Source organism: Melanerpes formicivorus, unplaced genomic scaffold (genome assembly GCF_026170545.1).
Source record: "Melanerpes formicivorus ecotype bairdi unplaced genomic scaffold, bMelFor1.0.p_v2 SCAF_3, whole genome shotgun sequence".
Classification (NCBI taxonomy): domain Eukaryota; kingdom Metazoa; phylum Chordata; class Aves; order Piciformes; family Picidae; genus Melanerpes; species Melanerpes formicivorus.
Window position 1 is genome coordinate 16,599,231 of NW_027142355.1, and position 17,586 is coordinate 16,616,816.

Below are 17,586 nucleotides of genomic sequence, written 5' to 3' on the forward strand. Positions count from 1 at the left end.
AGTCACTCTCTCAAGATCTTTGTCAGAATTTTCTTCTTTTTTCCATTAATAAAGATCTACTGATAGTCTGTGTTCTGCTTTTCAGTCTGTAGTGTAAAATTCAAATGTCACTGTTAGCTGGTTTTACCAGAAGAACATGGCCTTATAGAACAGCCAAGTTTCCCCTCTTTGTATAAGAAGATTCAATATTAATTGTTATGCTAAGCTGCGCATAAGACAGAAAACATTGCAGAAGGAATGGAAAGGGTTCTGAGGAGCAGCCGTAATCATTTGGCCTCCACAAGAGATTTTGGCAGTATGCACAGCTTCAACATTACCCAGGCAGCCTAACAGATGCTACAATCTCAGGGCCTGCTATAATATGGAAGATAATTCTGAATACACATCACATTTCACAGTCAAGAAATCTGCAGAGAGAGGTAGCCACAGTGAACAATAATCAACAATCAATTTCCTAGGAAATTATTTTTCACTTATTTTATTATAAACTATGCAAATTAACATTACACACTTGGGGCATGGCGGGGGTGGGCAGAGGGGAAGAAGTAGTAATACAACAGTGTTTGGGCAACTTTCTGCTTCAAACTGAGTTTTTAGAATCAAAGAACTTTGGAGATAAGTCTTCCAAGTCTCTTCATTGTATGGTTTTCCATTTTCTTGAAGACAGAACTAGAATAGAATAGAATAGAATAGAATAGAATAGAATAGAATAGAATAGAATAGAATAGAATAGAATAGAATAGAATAGAATAGAATAGAATAGAATAGCTACACTCACTGCAGTTCTAGGTTTTTTGGTTGTTGCTTGTCTGTGGATTTTTTTTTCTTTAAGTATCTCTTTAGATACCTCATATTTGTTCAACAAAGGTAAGGTGGGATGAAAGATATCAGCCAGAAGGCAAATTTCTGAAGCTAATAAATGAGAACCTAGAACATTAGGAGACAGAATTATCTGAGTATTTCGCTACTGAAGTATACAGACAGTAACCATGAAGTTTGATAATTTAAGAGAGAAATCATGTTAAGCTTGGTCTCAGGCAAAAATGCTAGACTGTGGGTCCAATAACAGTAATGTAATCTCAGCAGGAAAATATACCTTCTCATGGTGGAGGATACTGTTCAAGTTGCTTGGCCTTCTGAATTCGGACAGAACCAAGCTTTTTCATCAAGTTAGAAAAGCTGTTTCTTTTTTGCTGCTTATTTAAAAGGATTTTCATTCAGAGAGTATTAGTAAGCTACTTGGGGAGGCAGGGGGAATCATAATTATCAGATCACAAAAAGCAACACAGGCCCTAGAGTTCTTTGCATAAGCTTCTGCCTCAGTATTTTCCTTCCAGGTTTAATATCAAACGAAGCAGGCAGTATTTAGGGACTTAGCTGCAACTAACATTGACTTTGTACTTACCCCAAGCCATAATGTTGGTATTTAAAAGAGAATGATACTGAAATTCATTTTAGGGTCCATTAGAAGAAACAGTAGTCTTTTATGCCACCTGCATGAGACATACATGATCTAATCCAACTCCGCTTTCAAATTTAAAGGCTGTGAACACACACACACACAGCCAGAGCAGATTTTTCAACCTCAGAGGTAGTAACATTGCACTATTCATTTGATTAGCTTCAGTTTCTCACCTATAATCAAAGTATCTCAACAGCAGGGAAGGACTTGAGGGTGCTAATGGATGAGAAGCTGGACATGAGCCAGCAGTGTGCACTTGCAGCCCAGAAGGCCAGTGACATCCTGGGCTGCATCAAAAGAAGCATGGCCAGCAGATGGAGCGAGGTGATTCTGCCACTTTATTCTGCTGTGGTGAGACCTCACCTGGAGCACTGTGTCGAACTCTGGAGCCCTCAAAACAGGAAGGACGTGGACCTGATGGAGCAGGTGCAGAGGAGGGCCATGAAAACGGCCAGGGGGCTGGAACACCTCTGCTACGAGGACAGGCTGGGGGAGCTGGGGTCATTCAGTCCTTGTCCATGTGCTTTGCCTAACATCTTTCCTAAAACTGTATCAACAGTATAGACTTAACATCTAGGGCAACCCTTGAAGCAGATGGCACATTATGCATCTCAGATAGCGAGGGCAATGTGTGCTGGTATCCACTAGGCCGATTAGCATCACTTGCTTTGTGCCAAGGATTTCCTCTTGTTTCTGGCCTGGAGTTCCCATGTTCTGCTTAGGGATAAGCAGGGTACAATTTTAATGGGGATTTAGAAATAAGACTTCTGTTATTACTAATAGGAGATGCATGACTAATTCCCAGTGCATGTGGTAGAAAGAGGACCTGAGGGTCTGTTCTGCTTTCAGTAGCAGACTGATTTTATTTCAAAACTTAAATAGGACTCTTGGAAAATAACAAATTGAAAGCCTGATATGGGTCTGTTGTATTGGGATTGTCCCCTTATGCAGTGGGACTATAATCCTCAGAAACAGGCAGATACATTAACCTCCTAGACTTTTCCCTGTCTCTACTTAGACTTTAGCATCCAATACAGAGAAAAACAACATTAACTTATATAATATTTCTTTCTGCAAGCATGCAAGCCGCAAAGTAACAACCTAGACGCAGTGAATGGATATTTTGTAATGTATTACATATTTCCACGGTGAAATAAAAGGAATTAATTCACAAGAAGCTCATCACTGTATTTCAAAATAAGCAAAAATCACTACATATGTAGGAGGCCAAAGAATATTGTTTTATAGCACTTAGTTTGTCAGATTTAAACAGGTGGTACACCACTAAAAAATTACTGGCTAAACCAGTTTCTCAGTTTCAACAGGCTTGTAGAGGATGGATTCACACATTCAGAATTTCATATGAGAAACTAAATATGTGATTAATAGTTTTCAAATAATAAATAATAATTGTAACAAAGATGCAACCCAAATAGGGAAGAAAAGATGTCATGTATATATATTGTACAAGCATTGGCAATTCTTAAACTGTCAGCTTCACACAGAGGGGGAAAAAACTTAACATGACAAAGTGTGATCCAAGTGAAAACACAGATTTAGGAATGTGCCTGGCTGTAACTGTAATCATCCTTCTCCCCTAAAGACCACAAACTGCTACAGTAAGAGGCAACAGAAGAGTGAAAACTAATCTCAAGGAAGAGTAGACAAGTCAAATACCTAGTCAGTGAAACTTCTCTGAGATCCAAAGAGCAATTCTTTGTTTCATTTGGCATTCTACCAAGCATACACAATAAAGGAGGAAAAAATGAATTCTGCTTCAGGAAAAAAAAAATAGAAATGGCTCCAATGCAATAAAAGTTGTAAACTGTCTTATCCACTGTTTCACAGAGATACTTGTAAGAGCTATTTTCTAAATATTCACTGGCAGGCTGTGGTGTAGGTGAAGAATTGCAGATGGACTGCAAACTATTTTCAAACTGTATAGCTGCTTCTCACTATAGAGTGGGCACTGATACCTCTAGCAAGATATGACAGGCTTGCCCATGTGAACAGAAGAAAAATGACTGCAGTGTTTAAGATACACTATCAGTCTTTCTAGGGTTTTTAAGAAAGCTTGTGGATAGGATTTCTTGCAAGAACTTTAGCTCCGGAAATCTGTTGGTGAATGACTACATTCCAACTGATCACTGTGTTTTGGATGACATGTTGACTTTGTTACTGTAAGATAAAACTTGCTGACAATGTTGTGCTTATTGATACAAAATCTGAAATTGTTAGGTATTGTCAAGCTGTTATTCTGGAAAATAATATCTGTAACCACCCAGCTATTTAGCAAGAGGATTTTGCTGATGCAGAATTACAGTCTTTCCAGTAATTTCCTATGTTTCCCCATCGCTGGTAATCCATATGACAGACAAACCTAAAGGATTATGAATTTCTCATGAACCATTGAAGTTGCTCATGTAGTTACCTTTCTCAAAAAAATGTACATTTCTGTCTGTTATTATTATTTTATCAGACACTAAAGTTGTATCTTTCCTATGGAAGTTATATCTTGTCTTCATAGGTAAGTTAAAGGGCTGTACAGAAACATTAACTAGCATGTATTTTTAAGGGACATAAGTGCCTTTAGAAAGACCATCTAAAATGTAAATTCAACACCTGCATTTACTTTACATACAATTATGAGGACAGTCTTCTATCAAAGTTTGCAGGGTGTTTACAAATATCCTAATAAAGGAAGGCAAGTTTTTGTAACATTTTAAGAGCAAAGTATGGATTCTCTTGAAACAAAAGCAAAGGAAATGGCCTGTCTCTTCCCTGTAATCCTGCAATTAAGGCGCACTTTACCACTGACTAAAGCCAGAATCCAAGAATTATCGTCTAGGTTTATCAGTCAAATGCATCATATAACAACAGGAGCTACTATGATTCTTTCCCCCATCATACTGACATATCCATTTTCATCTCCATGCCATATAAGCTGCCTGAACTGTGGCCATGAATTTTAAAGATCTTAGGTCACATTAGGGTCTCTTTCTTCTTGCTAAGATAATGAAAGAAGAGGAAGACTGAACACTTGAAATTAGGGTCCTAAATTAAAAACAAAGAAATGAAAATACCTTATTTAATATATCTTTCTCCTCTTAAAAAATATAAAGCTATTCTGAATATTGAAATGCTGTTTTGTTGTGGTTGGTTTGTCTCGTTTGGGCTTTTTTTGTTATTGTTGTTAATTGGATAGTGATTTTTATTTTTTTTTTCCTTATCTGGTATCCTGGGATGCATCAACAAGGGTGTGTCCAGCAGGTCTAGGGAAATTCTTCTACCTCTCTACTCTGCTCTGGTGAGACCACACCTGGAATGCTGTGTCTAGTTTTGGGCTCCCCAGGTCAGGAAAGACAGACAAGTGCTGGAGGCAGTCCAACAGAGAGCCACAATTAGGATTAGGGGACTTGAGCATCTCCCCTGTGAAGAGGGACTGAGATCCCTGGGGCTGTCTTGAGAAGACTGAGAGGGGATCTCACCAATGTGTATAAATATCTGAGTGGTGGGCGTCAAGTGGATGGGGCCAAGCTCTTTTTGGTGGTGCACAGTAATAAGACAAGGAACAATGTGTTCAAACTCGAACATAGAAGATTTCACCTCAACATGAGGAGAAACTTCTTTACAGTGAGGGCAATGGAGCCCTGGAACAGGCTGTCCAGGGAGGTTGTGGAGTCTCCTTCTCTGGAGACATTCAAAACCCACCTGGAAGCATTCCTGTGCAGACTACCCTAAGTAATCCTGCTTTGGCAAGGTGCTTGGAGCCAATGATCTCTTGAGGTCCCTTACAACCTCTAATAAGCTGTGATACTGTGATTATGAACACGGAAAATGGAAGTTATTTTCATCTCGGAAGACACTAATACCTGTACTAAAAACAGAGATTAAAATTTTGTTTGGAGATTGTTTGTTTATAAGAATGGGACACAAATAAGAAGATTAGCATGAAAATAATAGAACTACTTTGTTCGTATATTACTTACAGCCTTCATAAATATCTGTTGGTATGTGGACTGCTGCATGCTGGTAAGATGTCTGCCGTCGGAAAACAGGATCTTCTTCAAACACAGGCCTGATTCTCTGGCTGCCAGATTCTGTGTCGTTTTTTTCAGGCTTGTTAAAGAAAAGACATGTAAAGGGCAACATGTTACAAAGCTTGGTAAAAAAAATACATTCACATTTGCCTCTTCTTACATAAAAGACTCAGCCTAACAGCTTACACATCTAAATTTCATAAGTGCCTAGAAGTTTTACAAAGCAAAGCAGATTCATTTTCTTTTATTATTTGTAATTAATTGTCCTGAATCTTAAATACAAATCTCTAGATCATATAGTTGTATTGCTTAAGCTGACTGGCCCTGGGTGTACCTGGTGGGTGGTGCAGGAGGGTGGAGAAATCTGTTGTGTTACTGCAAAGTGATCTCGCTTTGGGGGAGAAGATAGTAAATTATATGTGCTGCATGATGATAATTCTTAATGAGCATGAAATAGATGGTGTAGAATAATGGGTGAAGAGTGTATTATTTTAAGCTGACTGGCCTCACTAGAAGGGACAGGGCTACCCCTCACCGCCCACAGTGACACAGCGACAGCTAGATCATCTATTCTGCATCATGCTGATATTGCGCTCACTGCATGACAGGAAGGGGTAAATCACAAATCTTTAAATTATACTACTAGTACACATTTCATAAATAGACTTTTTGAGAAGCAGTGGTGCACACCCAGACAAAGAAAGGAAATGAAACCTTCTTAGAACTTCTGGTTGAAACAGATTTTGTTGATTAGTTTATTTTAATTATAAACATCAATGAAATTTCATGTACCCTCTTACATACAAATGCCTGGGTGGAAAGGTTCCCAAATAATCAGGTTCTCATAATCATCTACCTGCCTTGGATTCCCACCCTCCTTCATATGTCCGCACCCCAGCTTCTTGATTTCTTCCAGTTCACTTAGTCATTTGGGCAAATATTTTAAAACATTTGAAAAGCAGAGAATATTTCTCACTCAGTTACAAAAATTGCACGAGGTATGGAAATCAAGGAGGTAGATAAGACCAAAGGGAAGGTGATACTGTCTTTACATGGCTCAGCTGAAACTGTAACAGGAGGCCCCATGGCATGAGTACGCTGCCACTTAAATCAGTAATTAATCAATTATGTTACCAAATGATTAGCCAGGCTGGCTACTCTTTTTACACTTGCACTATGTCTGATCCCCTGTCACAGAAGGCAGAAAGTAAGCTTGTTCAGCTCCATGTATCCTTAGCTGCTTCTTCACAGGGTTACAGATAAATCTTATTCTAAGCATAGATTCAAATGCTGCCTGAAGTAAGCAGCAGTTTCTGATGGATTTCAGAGGTGGTTTCCCTTGGAAACACAAAGGATAGAACTCATCTAATCAGTGACATCCACAACAACATAGCAGTGTTGACCTCATCACTCCAGGCTGCCTTCATAGTCAGTGAAGAGAAATGGGCATTTTCAGAGTGCAATTCATCTCATCTTAATTAGATACCTATTCTCCCATGACATCAATCATGCTTTAGAATTGCCTCCTGTTTTCCACTGACTATAAAAGTAGCCTTAGGGCAAGTTGCCTAGATGCAGAAGTCTGCAACACAGCTGTCTAGAATTAGGTGAGATGAATCCCACAATACGAGTGTATTATACTTATGGAAGAAAAGGAGGTGGGTACTAATTTTGACTACTTTTATGAAGCATAACTGCTGTATATTTTGCGAAGTAAGTTATAGTCCTTACTTTGTGCTTCACTCTGTTGGATGAGACAGAAGGAAAAGCATAACTTAATACTCAAATAGGACGATATTTTATCTTTAAGGAAAACTCTTACCAGGTAAAGTCCAGGTATATCATGGCATTAAATAATATAAATTGATAATGTGTAAATTACTTAAAACCACTATCTTCCTAAGAACATGACCTTAGCCCACATATTGTCTTTAATTTCACGTGTGTGGTATTATTTTCACTTACAATTTTTGTGGACACAGCAACCTCAGTTACAGAGGTTCCCAGAAGAACTCTGAATATCACAGAATCACATGATGTCAGGGGTTGGAAGGGACCTCTAGAGATAATCCAGTCTGACACCCCTGCTAAAGCAGAATGATCTAGGGCTGGCTGCATGGGATCACACCCAGGCAGGTTTTGAAAATCTCCAGAGAAGACAACTCCACAACCTCTCTGGGCAGCCTGTTCCAGGGCTCTGTTGCCCTCACCACAAAGAAGTGGCTTGTCACATTGAGGTGTAATCTCCTGTTTTTCAGCTTATATCCATTCTTTGTCCTATCACTGGGCACCACTGAAAAGAGACCATCACCTTCATCTTGCCCCCCATCCCTCAGACATAAGACAATAATGTTTTAGTTTTGGAATGTGTCATTCTCTAAAATCTACCAGAAGGTTAAACTGTGTATTGAGTATGGCTGATATTGAGCTAACTTTCCTCAAAGCAGCCCTCATAGTGCTGTGCTTTGTGTTGGTAGCTAGAAAGGTGTTGATAACACAACAGTGCTTTGGCTACTGCTGCAGTGCAGGCACAGCATCAAGGCTCTCTCTCCAAAATACCTCCCAAAGGCCAGTAGAGGTGGGCAGGAGTCTGGGGTCAACCAAGAAAGCAGATCCAAGCTGACCAATGAGATATTCCATACCACATGATGTCATGCTCAGCAATACAAGCTAATAGAAAGGAAGAGGAGACAAAGGCCTGCATTATTAAGGCATTTGTCTTCTGGAGCAACCATTATATCCTAAGGCCCTACTTCCCATGAAATAGCTTGACATCACCTGTTGATGGGACAAAGAATAAGTTTTTTCCTTTCCTTTACATGCATAGCCTTTGCTTTTCTTTATTTCAACTGCCTTTATCTAGACCCTCAAGTCCTCTGTTTAACATATTTCCTCTCCCCTGTGCTGCTGTGAAAGAAGACAGGAGGTTTATGTACTTGGAAGCAAGTCAAGGTCAACCCTCTACAAACTATTATAACCTATTTTGAAATGTACAAACTGGAGCCAGAATCAGTAACAGTTTATGCATTCTATGACTCCAAACAACACAGAGATCCTTTCAGACAATGTCATCTGTCTCAATCTTCAGATTTTTGGTGCAATATATATTTTTTTCTCCCTCCCTGCAGAACTAGAATGCTATACATTAAGCAAACTATGAAGTTCTTTTCACACATTATCTTTTGACTTCCTGCAGTTCAATGTAACGAGTTTATCTAGTTCTCTAAATGCAATTTCAATAACCATGTGAGAAAATTTGTCTCCTATCTGAAAGATGCTTGATTTTAAAAAACCCTAACACTCCAATTACTGAAATTAATACCAATGACTGCAAATTCTCAATCTTTTCACAGTCTGCTTCATACACACACAAAAAAGGATCATCAAGACACATTATTACAATAAAACACCAGAATTAACAGGTGTCTAAAGTTCTCTTCCAACTAGATTTACACACTAAATATTTTGGAATGAGAGGGGATGATAAAAGAGAAAGATGGTAAACCACAAGGTCCGTCCTATCAGGTCTTGCACAGAAGTTTCCATACCATAGTATATTTACTTTTCCTGAAGCATTTGAACACAGAATCATCTTTCTTCTGCTTTGTATTTAAATTTCAGTCCAAGTAATAGATACTAGCTTTCAGTCTCTTCTATTACTCATGTGCTATGGAAGAAGTCTGTTTCCAGAATTTGATTAAACTTTGTTGAAACTGAAAGAGCTTAAATAATCCACGTGAATGCCTTAAACTTTCAAACGTAATGTCTGCTTACCATGTTTCTAACAGCATACATACAGAGGCTCCCCCAAAAAGCCTGTGATAAAATTCCACTCTGTTATTCTTTCTACCATTATACCATGATAGCAAAACAAGAACATGAATCTAAAACCTCAATTTAAGTGATACAGAACAGTGGATGTCCCAGAACTACATAAAGTAATGTAGAAGCTTTCGTATCCTTATTGTTGACTTTTATTGAGAATATTTTGTGATATACAGCTCTAATATTGAATCTGCCCCTAAAAAAAAGAGACACCAAATGACAAAACCCTGTAAAAGCTTTGCCATTTTCTTCAGGGGGGATTAATTTTACTACTAAATCTAAAGGTGTCTGAGCTAATCTGCACACAACAGAAAATTATTAGAAGAATTACAGGTAAATTAGTGTTGTACTCACTCGGGCCACTACCTCCTAACCAGTCAAGACTAATGCTGGGCCAGGCTTCACACACCCAATGTTTATAGTGGATCCTTCTATACAAACTTAACATAATTTTGATTTGGTTTGTCAAAATTATTATTTTAAAGTAATCTTTGTCTTAATTAGGAAAGAGAAGGAAAGATTAAAAAGGAAAACCTTAATGATATTAATTGTTTAGGTTGGTATATCTATTAAAAGCCTGACAGATTATGCTGTTGGTTGGTATAGTTTCAGTACAGAGTTAATCACTTTTTTTTTTTTTCAAGAAAGCAGCAAAACACATTTTGAAGGAAAGTAATACAGCAAGTGAATATAATTAAAATCCAACACTGACCAATTTTTCTCTCGAGTCAGAAGCTGAAATGTAATCAATACTGGCACAGGAAAATCCCACAGGAGATACTGTCCAAAGATTAATTTTCTCTGTATTCAAACCTGGCCTTCACTTATTGAATTACATTGTTACCTACCACTGACAGTCAGCAAAACATCTTAACTCATTTCTCTGCAATGAATCTCCAGACCTATTTCTCCCTCCCTCATGAGACAAACTCACTCCATTTCTCTTTTTGTCTCACATTTGTGCCATTTTACAGTCAGTTTGTTGTTTATTCCTTTTAAACTAGAGTGTATTTTTCACATCTCTATTGCTCACCATCAAAATAAAGGTCAATTGATGACAAAAATTCAGGTAAAGTGGATTCTTCTGTAGCTGTTCTTTGTGGTCTTGGCTAACCCAATTTTGGCATGATCTAAAATAAAAAGGAGGTTTACATTCTGATTTTTTTAAGTCCAATACAGCTGCCAATTTCACTTTCCATCATCACAGCCAGAGGGAGACCAGTGGATTTTATTTCTTTACTAACTTCAGTTGTTTTGTGAAGGCAAACTCTTTTCAGGATCAGTGTAGAAGTGGGTCAGAGCATCAGAACATATTTTGTATCAGAAAAAAGAATATTTTTTTTCTTTTTCTTTTTTCAAATTCCTGAACTATTATCCAGCAAGAAGTAAGGACACCTGTCTGCTTTCATACTCATGTAAACCAGAAAGGAAATGATTACTGCTTTTCACCCTAGTATCCCTGGATTCTGTTTTGCATAACATTTCACTGTTCCTATGGTTTTAGCAAGACCAAAATTCTATCATTCCATTTATTCATAGAATCACAGACTGATTTGGGTTGGAAGGAACCTGCGAAAGGTCATTTAGTTAAAACTCCCTCTAGTGAGAAGGGACATCCTCCACTAGATAAGGTTACTCAGAGCCTTGTAGAGACTCACTCTGAGTATTTCCATGCATGGGGCCTCAACTAAATCTCTGGGCAACCTGTCCCAGTGTTCCACCACCCACACAGCAAAGAATTTATCCTAACAATCAATCTAAATCTCTTTTTCTCTAATTTAAAACCATTTTCCCTCATCCTATCACTACAGGCCTTTGGAAACAGTCCCTCCACAGCCTTCTTGTAGGCTCACTTTAGGTACTGCGATGTCACCATTAGGTCACCTTCTCTCTTCCAAAAGTTTTATGTTTTCATCTACAGGTTTCCAGGTTTGTTTTTTTAACTGAAATTTTGAACTGTAAAATTTTGAACAGCTGAGTCTCACTGCCCATGTTTGTTTTGGTGTTCTGTTCTGCTCTGTACAAAGATACGGTTTTATATAAAAAATGTCCACAGAATTTTTGCTGCACTCAGGTCCTTACTCAAAATAAGGTATGCTGTTCTGTTGTGTTTCCTTAACTCTTCCTGAGGAGAGTAATTCAGCAGAACTATGTGCACAGCTCCTTCAACGCTGCTGATGACCCCATTAAAATTTACAACTAGACCTCAGAGGGAGAGTAAAATAAGATGTTGCTTGAAGCACATGGCTCAGCAATATGCCTGCAGCAAGCAAAGGATGGGAACAGGTCTTATAAAGACAAGATAGAGGGAAGTCAATTTTGAAGAGGCAGATTTTCTAATAGCCACAGCACTTTCACTGCATTTTAGATAATGTCATGAGTGAAGTGAATAGAATAGAATAGAATAGAATAGAATAGAATAGAATAGAATAGAATAGAATAGAATAGAATAGAATAGAATAGAATAGAGGCAAAGAATAAACTTTATTATTAGAATAAACCAAACCAGGTTGGAAGAGACCTTCAAGATCATCGTGTCCAACCCATCAACCAATCCAACCCACCCAAACAGCTAACCCATGGCAAATAGAATAGAACAGAATAGAATGGAATAGAATAGAATAGAATAGAATAGAATAGAATAGAATAGAATAGAATAGAATAGATCAGACCAGGTTGGAAGAGACCTTCAAGATCATCGTGTCCAACCCATCAACCAATCCAACCCACCCAAACAGCTAACCCATGGCAAATAGAATAGAACAGAATAGAATGGAATAGAATAGAATAGAATAGAATAGAATAGAATAGAATAGAATAGAATAGAATAGAATAGAATAGATCAGACCAGGTTGGAAGAGACCTTCAAGATCATCGCATCCAACCCATCAACCAATCCAACCCACCTAATCAATTAAACCATGGCACCAAGCACCCCATCAAGTCTCCTCCTCAACACCTCCAGTGATGGTGACTCCACCATCTCCCCGGACAGCCCATTCCAATGGGCAATCACTCTCTCTGTATAGAACTTCTTCCTAACATCCAGCCTAAACCTCCCCTGGCGCAGCCTGAGACTGTGTCCTATTGTTCTGGTGCTGGCTGCCTGGGAGAAGAGACCAACCTCCACCTGTCTACAACCACCCTTCAGCATGGGCTTCTGATAACTGTTTCTATTATCTTTTTGATAGATGTGATTTTCCAGCTGTGGAAACATTGCCAAGTGCAAGTAAGTGGTTGTGACAACTGTAAACGGTTTACTTCACTTTTGTTTGTGTGGCAGTGGGGGACTGCAGCCTTCATTCAGTGACACTAAGATTTTAAGTTATGTTCTTCTCTCAACTCTGAGAGACATAACTCAATGAAAGGGTTACAAAAACACTACGAAAATAGTTGGCTCAGAACTTCAATATTCTTATGTTATCTGATTAGACAACAAAAGGATGTCAAACATAATAATATATACAAAATCATATAAACAAACACAAGAATGTATATACATATATATGTATGTAGGGTCAGGGTATCTTCAAATACAGGGAAACAGTTTTCCAGTTGCAACTGTTAGTGTGTCATGCCCAAGGGCCAGTTTTATAGAATCATTATTGTTGAAAAAGACTTTTAAGAAAGAGTCCAGTTGAAACCCAGCTACCATGACTACTAAACTATACCCTGAAGCAGGACATCTACAGCTTCTTGAACTCCTCCACGGATGGTGATTCCATCACCTGCCTGGGCAGCCTCACCACTCTCCGAAATGAAGCTTTTCCTAACATCCAATCTAAACATCCCCTGGTACAATTCAAACCATTTCCTCTCATCCTATTGCTGGTTACTTGGGAGAAGAGACCAACAGCAGCCTTACTCCGACCTCCTTTCAGGCAGTTGTAGAGAGCAATAACATCTGTCCTTAGCCTTCTCTTTTCCAGACTAAACAACCCCAGTTCTTTCAGCTGCTCCTGCTCATTGCTCTTTCCTGGGCACCCTCTCAGTATCTTTCCTATCTTATGCCATACCAGAAATGAGTACTGGGGCACCATCACTGTCCTACTCCTGCTGGACACACCAGTTTTGATACAGGCAAGGATGCTCTTGACCTTCTTGGCCCACTGATGGCTCAGTGCTTTTGGTGTTCCCATATGCTTGTAAATAAGTAATTTTGGTACCACATGCAAGTATGAAAATTAATTAAATTAATGGAACAGTGCAAACTCTCTTCTGTTGAAAATAATTTCTATACATCTACTTGCAGAATCATCACTGTCTAATGTATGACTACATGACTACATTAGGTTTTTTATGGATGGTTCAACAGCATTCCTATTGAACTTCACAGTTCACAGTTCCAGATCAGAACTTTTAGGTACTCACAAAATTATTATCTATCTCCAACACAATGTTTTTGTTTTTGGTTTTTTTTGTTTGTATCCCATACTATTTAGAATTTTCACTGCATCATGACTTTGGTTTCATGAATAAATGAATCCTTCACGTAATAAGGACTTGAAAGTCTGGGAACGGACACTTCAATAGGGCCTGTAGTGACATGGCAAGATGTAATGGTTTTAAAAGGGTAGATTTAGACTAAATAAAAGGAAGACATTTTTTACAATGAGGGTGATGAAACACTGGAACAGATTGCCCAGAGAGCTGGTAAATTCCCATTCCCTGGAAACATTCAAAGACAGGCTGGATGGGGCATAGCCTTCTTTAAATCATTGATCATTCACATCTCCTTAACATACTCAAAATATGTGTATTAAAATAAAAGTAATAAAATAAAAACCCATCCTTGACAAAAGTCTTGGTCATATATTCGGTCATCTACAATTTCAGAACCAAAATGTACTCCAGATTTTTTTTTGTGCATCAGCCAATTACATTTCAAAGTAGGAACTCCTCTACTCTTATTGGAATAAATTACACTGCCTACCTTTCACCACCCCCACATCTGATTAAAGATCATATCCCTGGAGAACAAGAACTGTTAAATCTTCTTAATGCTTCACTGGGAATTAGTTATAATACCAACTGAATGTGAACATTTAATTAATTTGATTTTCCCATCTCATGGAGTTGTCTTTGCCATGCTTTGCTAAGCCATCAACTGATCCTGTTTCACAGTTCATTCTTATATTTGGTCATACTACTTAGGTCCAGATTTTGTACATCCTGTAGCATACTGATTAGTTACTGCTCTTTCTTCTTAATTTCTACTATCTTCTGTGTCAATTAAAATATTTTTAACAAGTATAGCCCTGATTTGAGAAGGAGGCTGGACAACAGGAACTCCAGGAGCCCTCCTAAGCTCATTTTATTCTGTTATTCTCTGAGATAATACTAATTGGGCTCAAAACACTATACAAACATCACTCACTAATTCATGCTCACATAAATATAATGCAGCTCATAATTAATCAAATGCCAAGTGTATCCAGGCAGATAAAAGCAGTAGGTAACACAAAACCATGCACTGACCTCTGGGTTACATATTGACCTTAGACTTTCCCTGTAGACTAAATACCACATACATAATTTAAGTAAAATGCCATAACAATATATAAGACCATTTATGTTTTTCTCTAAAAGCTTTTATATGGTAAAATACTAAAAATGCTGTCAAATTTCAATAGCATTGACAGAGACTGAGAAAAAGATGAAGAAACAGATCAGACTTTGAAAGAACAAAAAAAAAAAACCCACAACAACAACAACTACAAATAAACAAACAAACAAACAAAAAAACCCACACCAAAACCCCCACTAACAAGCCACAACCCCAAACCAAACAAACAAAATAAAACACCAAAAAGGGGGGGGAAAAATACTTTTAAAGTATGAGCTGATGAGTTCAAAAGTATGATTACCCAATGGATGAAAAGTTATTTGTAGTACACAGCACAAATAAGCTGCAGGAGTAGGTTTACTCCACATTTTCAAATACCAACACTAAACATGTGAAAGACTTTCAAGACACAAGAAAAAAGCAGCTGCACAGATGGCCTCTCACAGCCATGTGGGCAAGCAATGTTTCTGAATCTACACTCCAGATTGTTTCCTATTCAGCTCTACTGAAAATATGACCCAGGTGCATAACTGCAGACTAAATAACCTTGCATAAAATGAGAGGGTTCCGTTCTGAAGCTCTGATGCTTTGCCATAGTTATGGCAAGTACTGGAGACCAAAGTTGTTAATGAAGTAACACTGGAAACAACAGAACCATTTTTATATTCAGCAATTTTGCTGTTCAGATCAGTCTCTTCTAAGCGACCATGCCTTCTGAAACTAACAGCAGAGTTTTGCAAGCAGTGTCAGCTTCTCGAAGTGATAACACTTGAAGTTTATAGTTATTACTAAAGGTTGATACATAGAAACACTCTTGCTTGTACTTGCTGCTATAGAAACCAAGGTCACTGCTTTATCTGGCATACCACAATGAAGTGCAGTAAGTGAAAGGGCCTTAAGAACGTGCATGAAAAAGAGAGGACAGGCTGGGTGACCCAATTCTAACCAACACAGTTGGAGGAGACTGATGGGTGACCTCATTCATATTTATAAAGATGTGAAGAGCAAGTATCAGAAGACAGAGCCAGACTCTTCTCAGTGATATCCAAGGATACGACAAGTGGCAACAGGTGCAAACTGGAGCAGAGGAGGTTCCACATTAACATAAGTAAAAACTTTTTCACTGTGAGGATGACAAAACACTGGAACAGGCTGCCCGGAGAGGTTGTGGAGTTTCCTTCGCTGGAGACATTCAAACCTTGCCTGGATGTGTTCCTGTGTTACCTACTCTAGGTGATTCCTACTCTGGCAGCGGGGGTTGGACTAAATGATCCCTTCCAGCTCCTAACATTTTGTGATTCTATTACAAATTCAGGTGTTGGAGTTGGTTTATTTACCAATAAACAATTACACTAGAGTCACTGCAATTGTTATCACTCATACATTCGATACTAGTAGGGGATATACTGAAGGAAGAAATAGTCCATTAAACTGCTGAATCACTAGCTTTAGTTGTTGATCTTTGATTTGAAATAAATTCAGCCTGCATGGGGGAGACCAAGCACTGCTCTTTTGTGCAAATTTGCCTTCGAGGTAGGATTCTCTGCATTAAGAACATCCTCATCTGTTTTAGGATGTTGCAACTACAGTTATCACTCTTGCCATTATTATTTCATAACTCTGTTTCACAGGTAGGAGATAGCTTTGGGGCAGTCATATATTTCATCTTCATGTATTTTTCATTGTAGCCTCGAACATATATTCATTTGGGAGAAGTCTTGCTCAAATTTGAATAAATAATATAAACCTGACATCTAGGTTTTTAACTGGAAACCTTAAAAAATAGTAATAAAAAAAGCAAGAATCCCTGCTGCCTGTGGCAATAGATCATTTTAATTTCAATAGAAAGGGAAAGGAATATCTTTTCTCCCTATGGGCTGGACTCAAGCTTACCTATAATAGAAAGACCTGACATGTTTCACACTGATACTTGGCAAAAGGCAAACATTCCTCAGAGAACAAAAAGTCTTGATACTTGCAGACAATGTCAGTCATGCCCTCGTTATCAATTCTGGTAGTCACATTCAAAAGAATGGCTTCCAAATCACACTGTTAGAAATGATAACTTTGGATTCCAGACATGAAAGAGCAAAGTGCACAGCATAAACACTGGAGTATGCATTTGAACTCAATCTTTGGAGGTCCCTTCAAACCCCTAACATTCTGTGATTCTTTGCAATTTTCCTAAAAGAGTTGAAAGTCAAGGGACTATGAAATGGCTAAAATTAAGGGCTCTGGGCAACCTCATCTAGTTGGGGATGCCCCCACTTACTGCAGAGTGGGTTGGACTAGACAATCTTTGGAGGTACCCTCCAGCCCAGCCCATTCTAGGATTCTGTGAAGAAGAGTAAGTCCTTTGGAGAGGAACCTGGACAAGTTGGAGAGGTGGGATGAGAAGAATCTCATAAGGTGCTATAACACAAAGTGTAAGGTCCTGTACCTAGGTTGGGGCAATCCTAGATACCAATACAGGCTGGGAGATGATAGGAGGTTGGACTTTGGAGGTCCCTTCCAACCCAGAGCATTCTATGATTCAATGATGAGATTGAGCGCACCTCTGCAGGAAAGGACCTGGGGTTACTGGTGGATGAGAAGCTGGACATGAGCCAACAGTGTGTACTTGCAGCCAGGAAGGCTAATGGTATCCTGGGCTGCATCAAAAGCAGCAGGGCCAGCATGACAAGAGAGGTGAT

The 17,586-nt window shown here is 38.6% G+C and overlaps 1 protein-coding gene across 7 annotated transcripts in view; it reads right to left on the bottom strand.

The window, feature by feature from the left end:
• Positions 1-17,586, bottom strand: part of CACNA2D1 (calcium voltage-gated channel auxiliary subunit alpha2delta 1) — a 372,424-nt gene that overhangs the window by 161,504 nt on the left and 193,334 nt on the right. For all 7 annotated transcript variants that reach the window (XM_068167762.1, XM_068167753.1, XM_068167734.1 and 4 more), the window contains one exon: positions 5,452-5,581. In XM_068167762.1, coding sequence (XP_068023863.1) covers positions 5,452-5,581 — 130 coding nt within the window. The remainder of the gene's footprint in view (positions 1-5,451; positions 5,582-17,586) is intronic.